Genomic DNA, 16999 nt, shown 5'->3' with positions numbered 1-16999 from the left:
GCATTTTGCTACATTTGGACAGAGCCAGGCCAGCTGTTTCCCCGTTTCAAGTTTTTCGAGCTAAGCTAACCGGTAGCTGGCTGTACATTCACAGATATGAGAGTGGTATTGATTTTCTCATCTAACTCTTGGCAAGAAAAATTAATAAGTGCATTTAAAGATGAGTAAGGCAGCTAGCAAAAAATGATAAAGCAAGTTAAAGTTAAGAAACATAATGCTAGAGGAGGAAATACATCAACGTGGCAAACCATAAGAAATGAGGAATGCAAATTATTGTTTAATTAAGCCTTACAAGAAAGTGATGCCAGTGATTGTCTCAGAGGTAGCTTGATAGTAATTGTTGAGATAATATTAGTTTCTTTCTTGCTGGTCTGGTTGCAGAATATATGGCCCATGTGTTAAAACCTGCATATGAGATATATCCAACAGTATCTCAGGTGGGAGGACAAACTCTAAAACACAAATTGAAATATACTTCCTGATGAGCAGCAGTGACACTTGACTCATTTCAGGGGAATGAAATAAAAGCACTTGAGAAACACTGGATGTGGATGCTGTTCCACAGACCCGTGGGATTGGTCAGATCAATGTCTGCTTCATCAGCGCTTTGGTCTTGACCTGTTTATTCCTCAGATCGATCTAAGCTGTTTTGCCTCCAGGCATCTGTATAATACATGCGTGGTAGTCTAGCTCAGCCGTGGGAGAGCCTACAAGGGTCTAATGTACAAACTCCTCTTTGAGAAGTGAGCAGCTGGTGAAAGACTGCACCTTTATTTCTGCTTTCTTGTTGTTTATCTGAATGTGCCTTCAGGCCCGTGACTGCGGGCAACAGCGCTGAACATTTCCTGAACCAGTTTGTTTAACTTAGTTTTAGCATCAAATATGTGTCTCTTGTGCCTTGGGACAGTTTATCCCATGTTAATGAGAATCCTTTAGAGTCACTTCGAGCAAAAAAAGTAGTTAAATTTGCCTCAATGCAACTGTCACACTGATACTACGGTTCTGCAGAAAATGTAGTGGGAAACATGAAAGCGGTGATTGCATGCACCATCCAGTGTTCTCCAGTTTCGCGAGGATAATGGCACATTTTCTGGGAAGGAAAAAATAGCCCCAAAGCTCATTTAGATTTGGATTAAATTTCAGTGAAACATATAGTGAATGGGCTGATTAAGGCTTCCTCTTTTGTACGTCATCAATAGAGCAGCTCCGGGCTGTGCAATGTTATGACACCTCAGATCAGCCGCTTGGTTCTTGGAAATTTTGCAGCCCAAGTTTAGGGGAAGCAGTAATGTTGATGTCAGCACGGAGTGAGCTGACAGCAGTGCCGGGAACGGCACGTGTGCTCTTAAAAAGAAAATGAAAATAATGGGAATCTGCCACAGGAAGACACAAATCATTAAAAGAAATGGACAAGATCCCACAAATGCTTCAATGGGCAAACAGCTAACTCAAATCTTTTTAGATGCAGCACCATTTTTATCATCAGTCTTGCGTACAGTTGTGAAAGTGGATTTATATTGCACAAAAAAGGCCAAAAATGGGCTGCCAAGCGAAGTAAATCTTTCTCAGCTATCAGACTCTCCATCATACAACTCTCATGTGCTCTTTGATCATGAATACTGGAAACACGTCAAACAGCGAAAACAGGAGTGACTTTTTTCACAATACAAAATGCAACTGGCAAAAAAGTGATACGGGGAGCAAAGCAAGAGGCACACATGATATACTGTAACCTGCAAAAGGAAAGAAGAAAGAAAATGTCCTCCTTTCTTTTGTAAACCTCAGTTTCCACCAAAAATAACACCAACAGCCCAACATGAATGTGACAAGGATTACTTCAAATAACATGTGAATTCCGACCAAAACTAAAAGCATATTTCTGCTGTGCCAATGATTATAAAACCTCTTGGTACAGAATGTACCATAATGCAACTGTGCAGCGTGTAAAATGCAAAATGTACTCTACGGGTGAGCTATAAATTCACCCTTGATTTGATTCGATGTGACAAACTCGACGCTTAGGAGAAAAGGATACTGCGACAGAACACATAGAAAACAGTTTGCATTACATAACTGTATATCATGGAGGAGTGCGCCTGTGTCTGCCATACTATGTCAAGGCACAGTTATGAAATCAGCATTGAAATGCAGGGCTCCAAACACGGGCCGAGGGGCTTGATCATGGGGAGCGATCTGTATCAGCCTTAAAGGAACGAGACCCACAGATCATCAGAAGCGCAGCAATCTTTGTTTCTGTTATTCTCAAGCAGCAGCAGCCTTATCTCAGATTTACAGTTAAAATCCAATCAATGAAAGGTTAACAGAGGTTCAATCCCTGGATGAAAACCAAGGAAGCCTTGCAATGCTGTTACTTAAAGCATCTTGGCTCAAGTTTTTTAATTTCTGTTAGATTAAAAACACCTCCAGCCTTGTGTTTACCGATCAACATGTAATCTTTCTAATTATTTCATTATGGCTCCGTGGCCTGAAGATTGGAGCAATGGATACTCAGCATCTCATCCTCCTCCCCCTCATCCTCCAGGATCTCAGACTGTACCGCGGGAAGCCCTCAATTATTCATGCACGATGTTGGTGGCTGGATCTTTAAGTCTCTATTAAAAGTGGAGGTCAAACAGCAAGCAGATTGTGCAGGCTGAGTGCAGCGTGCAGTCAAGTGGGATACTCCATCTCTGAATGGAATAATGAGCAGGGAAAGCAAAGACATTTCAAAAGGCAGGCATCTGTGATTGTGCAGTCAGAAACACAAATTTAGATTTTTCGCATATTCCTTCCCCGGGTTGTCAGATTGTTGCACTCGCCTCAGGACTCGACCTTGTGGGTTCGTCAAAGGTCAGTCCTGCTGACTCAGAGCCTGCTCGGCCTTCCAGTGCACACCTCAGGGGGGTGACTCGACTCCAGAAATAGGTCATACACTTGTTAAAGGCAGATGACACATGGCTCAGTGTATAGATGCCACATGTACAGTAAATGCATTAAGGAAGAATGATCAAGTTAATTTTTCCAGACGTGGCACAGCAGCAGCATGACAGAGAGCAGGTGTAATCAGATTATAGGTGACATCTTATTATTACTATGGGGGCATCACCTCAAAGTAAGGACATACTGAACTGCAGAAAATACCATGAACCAGTGGTATGCAGTAAAAATCACTTATTTTAAAGTTGATCCAGTGTGATACATTTAACTTTATGCAGTGTCTATGGGTAGAAAACCACCCCAAAAAGAGCTATTTAAGGTTTAAGAGCTAAAACAGGTCAATGTAATTTCAGTGCATAAAGATCCGACAACATGCAGAGCTGAACTATTTAAAATGATCACTTTCATGCCTCTCAGGTGGTATTTCACTGAACTGCGAATATTAAATTTCTGTATTTTTCCTGCTGTATTATCATATTTTTTCATGCTGTCACTGCGTCTCTCTCTATTCGACAAGATAATGCATTCCAAGAGACTCCCTGGTTGAATAAGCACTGAACAAGACTCAGAGTCTGCAGCCATGCTAAAGGCTATACTTAGGCACATCAGTGGTGCTAAACGCTAACTTCAGCATGCTCACAAGATCACAATTCCAGTGCTGAATATGGTTTAGTGGGAAAAATATTTGACATGTTCAACATCTTGGTTCAGCATGGTTGCCTGTTCACATTTGCTAATTAGCTTTAAACGCAAAGTGCAGCTAAGGTTGATAGGAATAGTTTTGCAGATATTTGGTAATAAACCCAAATATTGGACACATGAATTCATATACAAAAACAGCAATTAACTTTTTTCTGTGATAAAAGAAAATAACACAAAATAGAAAATAGACTAACACATCCTTCCAGGTTGTCCCTGAATGCAACACGGACATAGTGGTTGCATATCGTTCATGACATGCATCATGGTGACTGTCGGGAAAAGAAAAGCAGATGCAGATGTAGATGAGTGTTGTGATTTCCAAGAGAAATGAACAAATGATTTTTTTTAAGTAAAAGACAAGCCAGAGTGCCTAAATTAGAAATCATTTGAAGCCAAATTAAAGCTGTGGCAAGTGCAACTGGAAAGTGGAATTTTCCTACTGTGCAGGAACAGAAGGCTGCTATGACATCTGAATATGCTGCTGAGCGTGAAAACTCCTTCAGGCGTTTGGTGAGAGGTTTCAGGGCGTGAAAAGTAAACAAAATGAACTTGAACATATTTGCTGTTCAATTAGGAGTCAGCTGACTTGCCTGATAAACTGCGAAGCAACTGTGAGCTCAAAGCTACTGCAGGCACAATAACCTCCCTCTGCTCTAGTAAACTGTATGTACGTCCTGAGGATTTTTCCCCTTCTGAGGAGACGAGCTCTGAAGTTTGCACCTGTCTCTGTTTGGGACAACCCACTGCTGTGGGCGGCTCTTTTCAAAACCGCCTCTTGCAAAGACTTGGCTGATTGACCCAAACCTGAAAAACCAGCTGTGAGCAGCACCGTCATCACTTGACATCAGATACCTCGCCAAAGAGAAGCAGTTCCAGCCGTCATATTAGAGGTTAGTGTAATACGTGTGTCCAATAATTATAATAGTACGGCCCTTTAAGGATGTTAAGAAATTGATAGAAAAAAGGTTCCCCATCCTTGCATTAAAGTAAAGGAAAAGACATTTCACTGTGAACCACAACCTCATGGCGACACTAGAGGTGAAATCAGGGGATCAAGGCTGTGTAATAAAATGATCTGAGGACCATGAATGTCTGTACCAAATTTCATGGCAATGCATTCAAGAGTTGACAGCTGAGATATTTTTGTCTAGATCAACCAACAGGTCGACCCTGCAACTCATGGAGCCACACATACCTGCAATTCTCTCCCACGCCATTTTTGTCTTTTGGCTCGCAGCTATATCTGTTTGCTGGTTTGCTGTGCAAGTCAAAAATCTTGATAATATTAAGGTAATGGAATACAGCAGTTTCACCTTCTCCCATCAAAACCGGATCCTTATTATTTATGTATGTATGAAATTGCAATCATCAGTCAAACATGCATCAAAAGGATCCGTTTTCAGGGTTGGATATGCCAGTCTGTTGTGGAGGGAACTCCAAAACACAGAAATAAAAACCTGCTTTTAGACAGATTTGAAATCAAATCAATGTAGACGTGGCCTTGAATGATCGGGCAGTAGAATAAGCTTAAATTCACAGGCCAACAACACATACAATAGTGAGGATTGCAAAGGCAGAAGGTGGAGTGCCTTAACAATATTGCTGTGGCCCTGGAGGGATCTTGTAAGGGAGAAGGGCTCAAAATAACAACGAGGAGGAGAGGTAGAGGGGATTTCTTTAAAGATTAGAGCAAATTAGTCTGAGCAGAGCAGAGAGAAACTGGAGAGAGAATCCCACTGAGCACTTCTTTTTGGTGATTAGCTGGTGAAAAGCCGTCGAGGAATCTGGACCAGAAATACAGTCGTTGAAATGCAGTTGAAAAAGTGGTCATAAGCATCGAGACTATTACACAGAAGTCTAAAAAAACTTTCACTGCTCAACCAAATATACTTATAGCCTCGATGCCCAGACGGCTTTTCGCTGGCTAATGCTATCCGGGGTATGATTCAGAAGCGAGAGGATGATGTGAGGTGCCACTTGAGGAAATTAGTTTTTTAGCATGTGAGTAAAGGGGATTATCTTGTTGAAGTGGGAAGGACATTCCAAGACCGGTAATGAAGGAGAAGAGACAAATTCATAAGCATCGTGGTGCAGGTCACAGGTGGTTGTGCAGGGTGGGCGACGGCCGTGGGTGTTTAGCTGCTACTCAACAGCGAAGGTTTGCACGAGCCTCAGGGGCCGAAGGGGATGTTTCGAGAGCCGAGCCAGGAGTGCGTTTCGATAGTGGAGACCAAAGATGTTTGAAAGGGTACCTGACACTTAATTTTTGGATGGAGGAAAAACATGGCTGCAGCAACGTTTCGTGCGTACATTGCTAGCTAGCTAGTAGCTAGCGTCTAAAAAGTCAGTACATTGTGTTTATCTGCTCCAAACAGCCAAACGATCCATCACCCAAACTCGTCGAAACGTTCATAGCATTGCACTCAGCTGTGCACGCTTGTTATTGCTTGTTTTACATATTGGATCCTATCTTTCTCCATGCAGCTTATTTCGCTGGTGTCCAGTTGTCCTCTGCTGAACGGTTTGGCTGCAGCCATTTCCGTGTGATGGCTTCCTTGCTAGCAGCCATGTGGTGTAATGATGTTGTCTGACAATCGGACAAGCGCGTGTGAAGAGTACTGATGCCTTTAGCAGTGTGATGAAGGGTCACTGACGCTCTGCCGCTGCTGTTTGAAAGGAGTATGAGAAGTCAGGAGCATCTTTGTCATGTTGAATCTGGGTTTGAGCTGAAGCCTGATGAGGCTGCGAGCAGGTACAGCAGGTTGGAGACCGGCCCTTGGCGGCTTCAAACCTCGTGAATGACAGACTGCAGATCGCTCTTTGACTTAGTCGTTCTCATAAATCTGGTTTCGTAAGAGTTTTGTAGATCATCCTTCTTGCTGTTGCATAATGAAACTGATAAAGGCACAATAAAATTGTTATGTTAATATGTCCAGATGCAAGGCCAAGTGCTTATTGCTGTTGTATGATGTGTTTTCAAACATGCTTGTGATGTTAAATATTACCAGATGTTGTTACTGACAGTAAATCGAGCAGAGCTGCGGCCTATTTGGCTCGTGACTGTTTTCTGGAGCAAGAGTCTGTTATTAGAGTTATCAAACTCTTACAAACACACGATACGTGAGGACATTTTGGCAGGAGAACATCGGGAAGTCTCGCCAAAGAAAGCAGCTGTTTGTGACTAAGTTTTATATGAGATTAATAAAATTATATGACTTTTGGACAGCCTTCGCAGTGAGAGCTGTGGGAGGAAAAGGCACTTTAGTCTGAACAGTGTGAGGTCTGGGTCAAATGCTCACCCACAGCTGATCACACCTGCCCAAACAGCTGTCATAGCCACTGTCTCTTTCACTCTTATCATCAGTCGGCTTGACCTGCACGCCTGAATGTCAGCACTTAAATAAATCCTTTCATTTATTCTGCTGAACAGCGTATTCTATGCTGATTCGAGCAAAAAAAAAGAAAGAAAATGCAAGCCGCATATAGAGTGTCTTCACTCTACAAACACTGTGTACAAGAATCCAGTCATCTTCCTGAACCTTGAGCAGTCATTTCTTTAAATGTGCCAGAGATGTCTGTAATAGCTGCTGTAAGAGCCTCGCATCAATTACTTCCTTGCAGTAAAGACAGGCAATGAAATAGACTCTGCATTCGGAGCCCAGCCTCTTCAGAATGTGCTGGAAGGGCAATTTTAGGGTAATAAAAAATACGAGCTTGATTAATCTGAAATTCAATACCAATTACAATAACATTAAAAACTCCTTGGGGGATACTGTACTTCTTGGAAACCCGGCACATGCAGCTGCAGAGAAAAAATGAAATTGCCTTGATAATATATTAAGTGTGACACACTTGTTTTGCAGTTACAGTGTTATAAAAGCAAAGCAGGTTGGAGTAATAAACCTTGAATCCCGACTCATGTGTCGTCTCTGGAAGATTTGCAGCCAATTGCATATATTTCATTTTAGAAGAATTCAATCTGAGCCATGGCTGCAGCACAATTCTAGACTGATCAAATAGACTTTTCAATATCACTTGGAGAAACGTACGAATGCAATATAGGTTATGTGATAGCTAATGCTTTTTCATTCCTAAATATGAAGAGATAAAATTCACGATCGATTCGAAGCGAGGCAGGAAGAAAGAGGGAAATACACGACTTCAACCTTGCAGTGATTCCGCCTTCCCCTTTTTTCCCCGCGTCTGACAGAGCGTCTCCCCAGAGCCTCAGCTCAAACTGCAGAACCGTTCTGTGAGGCAACTGTTGAACAAAATGGACTCTCACAAGGAGGAGAGAAAAATCCCACAGGAAAAAAAAAAGGGGGGGGGGGGGGAATCAATGCAAGGAAGGGATTTTAAAATAGGAAGAAATGGAGGTGCTGGGAAGAAAAGGAAGGGAAGAAGGAGAGCAGAAAGGTGAGGGAGGAGGAGACAGGAAAGAGGGAAACAGAGAGAGAGGGTTGAGCTAATGAAAAGATCAATAACAGAAAGGCTTCTGAAACCATGCAAACTGTGTCCTAATGCCTCATTTGATCCAGAGACGCTCACTTCTGCCGGTGGATGTCATTTGCGCAGAGAAAAGCTGCTGTCTGGGTGGTTGTGGTGGAGGCTGGGAGAGAGTCTGAGCTTGCTAATGAGCACACTGGGAGAGTCTGCCTTGTTGTTCCGTTGGGTGGTATTTTGAAAATATTGCAAGTGAGAGACTGGGGCGGGAAGTTAACTCTAGCTGTCAAAAAATCTTTCAATCTGGGTTAATTGCTCAGGGAAAGGGAGCCTGGTGATTATCATCAGAGATGGGCTTTTCTTTCTTCATAGCATCTCCACAAATGTACCTGTTACTTAATTCGCAAGCGTTTTTATGCGTTTACAGTTGCTGAAATCAGCCTTTCTGCTGCTCCTTCTTTATTTAACTCAAGCATGAATAACCAGTATCTGACCTCTGATGGACGGCAGCTCATTGGGCTCAGAGCGCTCAGTCATGCTCCTTATCTTAGCTTCTTGTTTGGTTCTTGGTTAACAGATGTTCTCCAGTCCTCATTCATGCTTCCACGCAACTGTCACACACACAGTCCAACCTTACATTTATATAATTACAGTTCAGATCAACTTCTCATCTGCAGTAGTTTCCTCCAATTACTTTTCAAGCCACACACAAAGAGTCAGTTTACAGTTCGGCTGTGCGGCAAAATGTGTTTTAGATTAAATCAGCAAAATTGAGGGTGAAGGCTGTAAACTAAACCACATGACTTTATTAGACAGCCGCAGGGCTAATTGCAGAGTGATATTCAACAGGTGGAACATCGAGCGCATGAGATCGCCCTAACGTTACTACCGTCCATGAACAATCCTCTTTTTTCTCTGCTGAAATAGCACCAAAATGTCTGCATGTAATGGATATTCCACCTCTCTGAGCCTCCGCAGCAGTAATAACCTCAGTTTAGCACTACAAAGACTGTCAGACTATCCTTTACCTCCTGTTTGACAAAATTGAATTTTGTCATCATTTAATTAGCCAAACTTTAAAATGTATTTTCATTTGTAATGAGAAACCTTGCAAAAACACTTATATATTCCCAGGAAGCAACAATTTTAAGATTAAACCCTAATTAACACATTATCAAAGATGTAATCTTGAAATATTTGAGCTAAATCTTGCAGAGGACTTCTCCCAAACTCCATCCTAATCCTCTAGTATTTCAGAGAGGCTGCACGGTGCTGATGCTGGCGGCGAGGATGCGTTTGCTGTGGCAGACTGTCCATCTTCAGACAGTATCTGGCACCAGCAGAGAGGACACACTCACCAGGCCTGAGACTTCCTCCTGGGCACGCTCTGTCGCGTCCACTTGGAGTGAGGGGTCAGGTGGTAAATCAGCTGGCGGCAGATCTTGTTCGTGGACTTGAAGGAGTCGGTCTCCTGCGACACACACACACACACAGAGGACGAATGACGGAAAGGAAACATAGATCGAGTTCATGCGACAAGAGCAAACAGTAGCCGTTAGCCAGCGGATGCAGGCGAGCCGTCGTGCATTTGAGGAGTCGCTGGGAACGAAACAAACTGCATATTTTCAATATGACAAAGCAGAAAATGAGCCGAAAGTCATTTATGAATGCTGCGTGCTTGATCTCTCTGTGCAAACTACAAATGTACTGATTTCCACACAGTCACAAAGTCCATCTTTTCCTCTTCAGCTGCTTCAAACATTAATTCACTTTGCCTCCCTCTTGCTCCATGTCTCTCCTCCCCCTCCTCTTTGCCTTCTCTCTTCTGTCTTCCTCCTCCGTCACAGACTTTAAATGGAATGGGTTGTGCTGAGCAGGGCAAATCTAATTAATGGAACAACACGACAACAAGAAAGAGGCAATGTGGCGAGAGAGAAAGAAGACAGGGGCAATTTACCTTAAGGCGATTAACCGTTCCTGCTGCCACTTCTTTTCTTGGGCGACGCACAAACATGCCTCATACTTCAAAACATTCAGCGCCGCTGTTCCAGCCACTCGGATGACTGAGCACGATGTTAAGGCGGCGCATACTGATTCGTCACGTGAAAGTATTATTAGAAAATGTGAATCTGTGGTCTGGAAGAGTCAACAAAGTTGATAATCACAGGTCTGTAAACCTGAGTGCATCAAAACAAAACATACGTTTAATTAACGGCCTGAAACTGACGAACAGCTTCAAAACACACACAAACTACACACCTTTTAGCCTCATTATGTCCTTGAATGTTTCATGTAAATAAATGTCAGCGTGGTGGAAAATTCTGGCCACAGAGGCAGCTCCCAGGCCTTCAATCCAGCACACTGCCTCTCTACATCCTCGTCACGTCTGACACAGCATCCTGCCACGGGTCGCCAGCCAGTCAGGAGCACATTTCTGCCAGCTCCTCACTTTCCCTCCCTCCCTCCTGGGCTTTCCTCGCCAAAGCAAACCCCGATAAGATTAGAGTTTCTTACAGGTGATTATCATCTGGACTGGGTAAGTCAGAACTACACCACAGCGGCTTTATCTCGAGGCGAGCCGTCTCTTCCTAAAACAGATAACTGCAGACTTCAGATAACAGTAATAGCTGCTGGGTCTGTGTTTTACAGCCACTCTGCGCTGCTTCTGTAGTGTCTTCACCCTCATACCCGGGTTTGAAAGGTAATTTGAATTTTAATGTCTCTGATTTGTATGCCACGCTACAAGTGGATGGGCCGACGCCCAGTCTGGATAAATCAGGATTTACATGTTAAAGGGGCGACCCTTTATTTCGTTGACCGCATAACTCTGAACGTAATTCGTATGCATAATTGACAAGGTTGTCTTAATGAGGAAAAATCTACATGTTGTGCCGTCAGTATTCACTGAAAATACAGGCCTGTTATACTGCCGTGCTTACAAATATTACTGATATTACTGAACAAACCCTTTACAGCATGCAAAGCCATTAATAATTTACAATTTTCAATTGTGTAACATTAGTCTTTCACCTGTCAGTGGTTATTCTAACTGTCTGTATGGGGACTGTGCCTGTAGGGACTGTTTGTCTTTGAAGTCTCCTCTTGACTTACAAACCCCTCAAAAGATGTCAAAACAACACGTCCACCAAATAAAATGACAAAACACATTGTTTGTTCGTGTTGTCTGTGCTTTACAAAACCGTTACAAGGACAAATAAATCTGGTTTATGGTGTGACGTTGCCCTGGTAAAGGTTTGGTTAGAAAATCGATTGAGTTAACTTTCGGAAACGATCATGTTTGGGCTAAAAATTACTTCAGTATAGGTGGAAAGATTATGGAACGATCACGGTCACGGCTTAAAACAAAGGCAGACTGTCAAAATTACAAAGTGTTGCAACTTGGTACAAATGGAAGTTGTGTTTTTGGTTATTATTGATGAAACTAGCCTTTCTTTCAAATATAGTTAGCAAAATAAGGCTGAAATAAGACAAAAAAAAAGTCCTGCTCTACCAAAAAACTCAAGACTACCCCACCTTCATCAACAATTAGAAATACATTACCATCCACCTTTTCTGCTCCACTTTTCCCCCCTAATAATTTTCATACAGTCCCTTACAAACAGTGGGAGGTGTCTGTGGCCTGGATCACAACAGACTTCACAGCGCTCAGTGGACTCCAGCAGCACCAGCTTCTCCAGTTTGATCCCGCCACCACCTGCCAGAGCCCTCAAAGTGCTGTAATTGTTGCTGCCAAAGCCACGCTGCCCCGCCGGCCTCGGCGCCACTGGCCGTGGCAGCTGGCCCCCGTTGACCTCAGCACGATGACCACGGGGCACCTGCCCGCACTTCCCAGTATGACGCAACCGTGGCGGATAATCTCATACACCTGCAGATCCCGGAGCACAGCGGCTGACTGACTGACAGGAGCGGCGGGGAAGATAGACCACATGGTGCCGCCGCAGAGTCAGACCCTGACCCAGCGCCTCCCTTTGACCCCACCATTCATCCCTGACCTCTCCACGGCGTGCAGGTGTCCCTTTGTAGCTGGACTGAGCTTTAGCTCTTATCTAATTCTCCAGATTGTCTCCCAAACTTGTCTTGGGAGACACTTCCCAGAATGTGCAGATGTGTACGTGTTTATTTTAAATCACTTCTTTGTTAGTTATCTTCAGAGCCTTGTAGCAAGTTCATCACATTTTTCCTGTTGCTGCTGCTGCTGCTGCTGATGTAAACAGACATTTTCTGAAATACACTCACAATACACAATCTACACTAATTGCTTCCTTGCCGAGGTTTAAAGTATATCGCCATGACTGTGCAAGAAATGGTTTGGCACATAACCTCCTGTAAAACCACAACTTGTGGTTTCTTTACACTTCAGTCTGTGTAGGATTAAACAAACGAGATGTAACTTGATAATCAGGGAGCTTTAGTGGTGCTGGTAGGTGGATTTTGTTACTTTTGGAGAGAGCCAGACTAACTCTTCCCCTCTTTGTGGTGAGCTAAGCTGACCGACTCTTGGCAGGAGGTTTATATTCATCGCACAGACAGGAGATTGGTGTCAACCTGCTCATCAAGCTCAGCAAATGACTATATCCAAAAGTATCAAAGTATTCCTTTAATTAGTGCCCAATTGTCATTCCACTTCTACAAAGACAAGGTTAGTGTTTAATGCTATGCTATGTACCAGCCCCCTTCCTCCTGTAAGACATACTCCAGTCACTTGTACCGAACCTGCTGATAATATGCAGGATATCTAAAGTTAATATGTCACCTATTATTCTAATGGATAAACACCTGCAATATAAGTTTCTCTACTCTGCTTCTGTATTTGCAACAACACAAGCTGACATTTCATTGTTGCCACAATAGCGTGACAACAAATATGACACAAGCACTTAGGCACGGCTAATAAATGCGGACCTGTTGCAGCTTGCGTCTCTAGTTCCTGTTAATGGATGTGAAATGTGTTGTGTTTTGAATAAAGAGCTGCTTTTTCCCCACGCACGAACGCAACAGTTACAACAAACTGGACCACCCTGGACGTCGTACCCTTTTTGGACACTGCAGGTCCCGGGCGAGGCTGAGCAGCAGCTCATGAGAGATGGGGTCCACCAGGTTGAGAAAGGCCGCGTTCTTGTACAAAATGTCATTGAGCGACGTTCCCTGGAGTCCCAGATCCTGCGAGAAAAGAGAAAAGAGAAAAGAAAGGGATTATGTTAACGAATAGGTCGTGTGGAAATGTAGAAATTAATTTGATTCATAACGGCCATGTGTGAGCCACGCTTCATTAAATATCCAAGCAACATTTCATGGATGTTGCTTGGATGGATCCAAGCAGCATAGTTTAATGAAAATAGATTGTCAATGTTTATAAGCTTCATTCATCTTGCCCTCTTATCACGCTGCAAGCTGATAAGGTTCTGCCATCCCAGTCGTGTGTTAACACCCAGCGTAGTTGATTGGGGGTGGCGATGGTGCCTGTGTGCATATGAGTGTGCGTGTGGGCATATGTAAGTGTGTGTGAGGGGTGTTGGGAACAAAGTTTAAATCAGCTTTGATAAAAGGGATGGGGTCTTTTTTTGAAAAATACAGTTAGACTCTGGAGCGAAGAGAAAAAGACTCCTTCTGGTTCCTCTTATCTCATTCGCAGGTTTCAGTTGTAGTTCTGCCCGCAGGACTTTCTATCATCACAAAACAGAACTCTAAACCATCTGAGGGAAGTATTTTTTGATTCCACTTCAATGCACTTCTGCTTTTTACGTCTAATCTTGAGACCTCCTGAGTAAAATATTGCGCATGTATGCAGAACACTTGCATAAAACCAGGAGAGCAGGCTGTTTCTATTTGCTGTGACAACGTAAATATCACCTCTTCAGGTGAGGCTTCGATTGTGACGCGTCATTAGCAGCCGCCGTTTGAGCCCTAACGTTTTCAGACACATCAAATAGTCTCACCGGCGTGTGGCATCCTCAGCCTTTTCAGGGAAGATACCGACACAAGCAAGAAAATGAGGAACAACAAGCAGCGGGGAAGACACAGAACTGAGCAGATGAGACACAGTGATGAAAGGTTGGGAGTAAGCGGAAAGAAAGTCAAAGAAAATCTCTTCTTTTGAAGCATAGAGCTACCTCCTAATCCATAACAACTTAAAGATGTTTTTCCCCACTACTCATCAGTACATAGCTGCTGCTGCTGCTGCATTAACACTGGACCAGCGTCCCCTCATTTACAGTGATGAGTGTTTTATATCATGTGGACCTGTGCAACCAAAAACGGTGGAGCTGAGGAGTAAATACTGTCAGCGCTATATGCACGGAGAGGCTTTTGAAACAGCAGGCTGGAGGTTGGAGCTGTGTAAAACAGGCTCTATATGCTCTGACAGCTCACAGTGGAGGCAAAGAGGGAAAACTCCCATCAGCATTTTCTCCACCTCCAGCTTTTAGGTTGATTTATTACAGTGGAGCTCTGCGGGATTCCCTGACGCTGGACTATCCTCCAGGCCAGCTCCCCCTTCAATAAACCTCATTTAGAGCAGGCTACCACATGTGTCCATATACGGAAGCACAGAGATTATTTCATAATGATGGTGATAACGTGTTAAGCTGCTGCAGCATCAGATATGAGTGTTTTTGCGCAGCTTTGTGGGGGATTCGCAGCTGAAAGGAAGCCACATTTTTTTAAAGAGATCTGATCCCGCGGATTAATTTGACTGATTCGTGATCATAAAAGCATGAAATGTTTTCCCATTTGTCACCGACAGGATGACTTCGGATCCCACGACAAACGTCCTCGCGAAAGCTGCGTATCTAATCTGACGTCTGCCTCATCACAAAAAAGTCTGAATAAAGCGATGAGCTGCGAATCGCAGAACATCATCCCACACATGCGGTTCATTAGAATCCAATTAAATGTACTGCAAACTGTGACAAATCCAGTCCCACAGTTCTCTGCTTCGGTGTGAGAAACGTGTCAAAGCCGTCAGGTGATCGACCTTCCAGCTCAAGTTTCGTTGACTTGCTTTTATCTCCTCAGTCTGAAGGATTAAATGTTCGTCACTGGATGGACAACCTGTTGGGGCCTTTCACGCGGCCGTGGTTGCCATGTGAAAAAGTACTAAAAGCTGTTTTCCCGAGGAGTCAAAGGCAAGAACGCCTGGCCACCAGCAGCAACGCTTTGGAAAGCAGGACGAGGTCAATATGTCAGCTTCGTCCTACATGACAGGACAGGAATAGCTTCTTCTTGCCCTCCTCACATGTGGTTACTTGAAAGGGTGCACATCTCTACTAACACTGCTGCAGTCGCATCAGCAATCTGCCCCTAAAATACAACCTCTACACAAATCATACTTTTATCCAATTGTCCAATCTAAATATACATGAACATTTTATTCAAATATAATTTACTGCCTACAGTGCAACTCCCCAGTGTTCAGCCATTGGTTAACGAATGGACATTTAGCTCCAGTACATGAATTCTCCTCGGATTTTTCTGATATTTATTTTCTACTATAGCTACAGGCCAGGTGAACCGAGCGCACAGCACTTGACCTTTTCAATATGCTCTCAAATTTTCAAATGATCCCAGTTTGTGAGAAGCATCCCTGAAGCTCATCTTATTTAATGAAACAGTTAGACATTTTGGAAATATGCTTTTTGCTTTTCTGCTGAGAGTTAAATGAGAAGACTGATGCCACTGGTAAGTATGAAGCTGCAGGCAGGTGAGGCTTCGCACATGACCCCCAAGTAAAACCACAACTTATCATTCACAAACTGGTTTTTGTTTGGATTACACAAACATGTTAATTTTTGAGCTTCAGAGGTGCTGGTAGTTGGAATTTAAGTGCTTGAAACAGAATCAGGCTAGCTATTTGCCCTGTTTAGAGCCTTAATGCTAAGCTAAGCTAACTAGCTGCATGCTGTGGCTTCACATTTAACTAATCTAACTCTCAGCAAGAAAGCGAATAAGCGAATAAGCTTCTCCATTAATGTGGATCATGTCAAACTTTCATTTATGTATTTATTTTTGTGGCTTTTGGTCTTTACTTCAGAGGGAAAGAGGACGAGGATATGTAACAATGGACATAACATCATAGGACATATTTCTATCGTGATTAGATTATTGAATGAGTAATAATATGATCGCAGAGACACGAAAATCTGCAGCAGTTTTGAATTGAGGCATTTAAAGTTGAAGAAAATAAACAAACTAAGTGTGCTGTGACAGCTAACCTTAGACTTCAAAACTGCTTTCATACACTGGAGAAAACACCTTAATTAGTGTCTTCTCCATCGCTGCACATTGGTAACTCAGTGTGCACGTTGCAGAGCGTAACTGATATGAGTATTTGCTGATTCTTTGTTTACTAATGAATATCTAGAAGATCCCAAACTAATTAACGTAATGGCCCAGAAGGCAGATCTGTGATGGAGATACGGCGTGGGGGCCGGTGTTATTGGTTCCTCAACGTGAAATAAACACATTCCAGCGTCCATCATCTCAAGGTGATTATCTCCAAATCCATCCGTCTCTGAGAGGAAAAGCTGCTTTGCTGCTGGAGAGCAACAACAGGATCCACTGCCAGTATTTTTCCTCCTATGCTGAAGTATTGTTAGTCAGACACTTGGCTTCAGCCCCAACAACTACAACAGTAGCAGTGCTCTGGCTTCACCTCAGTGAGAGATGGAGAGAGTATTCCTGCTTCGTGAGCAGTTCAGATGCCGAGCGACGGAGGAAGATATTGCTCACGACCGACAAATGTACATGTTGATCTTTAAAACCCTATTTCTTACAAGATATGACAGACTGCTTTAATAAACAGGGATAGACACATTAAAGAAGCCCCGCATGACTCATATCCCTCCTGAAGCTTTACAATGAAGTTTAAATTCTTTTATATCCTCAGTGAATGGAGTCG

At 43.2% G+C, this 16999-nt stretch overlaps 1 protein-coding gene across 1 annotated transcript in view; it reads right to left on the bottom strand.

Annotated features, from left to right (window-relative positions):
* Positions 1–16999, bottom strand: part of lrrc75bb (leucine rich repeat containing 75Bb) — a 31798-nt gene that overhangs the window by 13131 nt on the left and 1668 nt on the right. Inside the window, exons 2-3 of the mRNA XM_041960666.1 lie at positions 13135–13263; positions 9441–9553 (exon numbers count right to left, since the gene is read on the bottom strand). Coding sequence (XP_041816600.1) covers positions 9441–9553; positions 13135–13263 — 242 coding nt within the window. The remainder of the gene's footprint in view (positions 1–9440; positions 9554–13134; positions 13264–16999) is intronic.

This window comes from Chelmon rostratus, chromosome 19 (genome assembly GCF_017976325.1).
Source record: "Chelmon rostratus isolate fCheRos1 chromosome 19, fCheRos1.pri, whole genome shotgun sequence".
Taxonomy (NCBI): Eukaryota; Metazoa; Chordata; class Actinopteri; order Chaetodontiformes; family Chaetodontidae; genus Chelmon; species Chelmon rostratus.
Note: the sequence above shows the minus strand (reverse complement) of the source record. Positions and strands in the feature narration are given on the sequence as shown.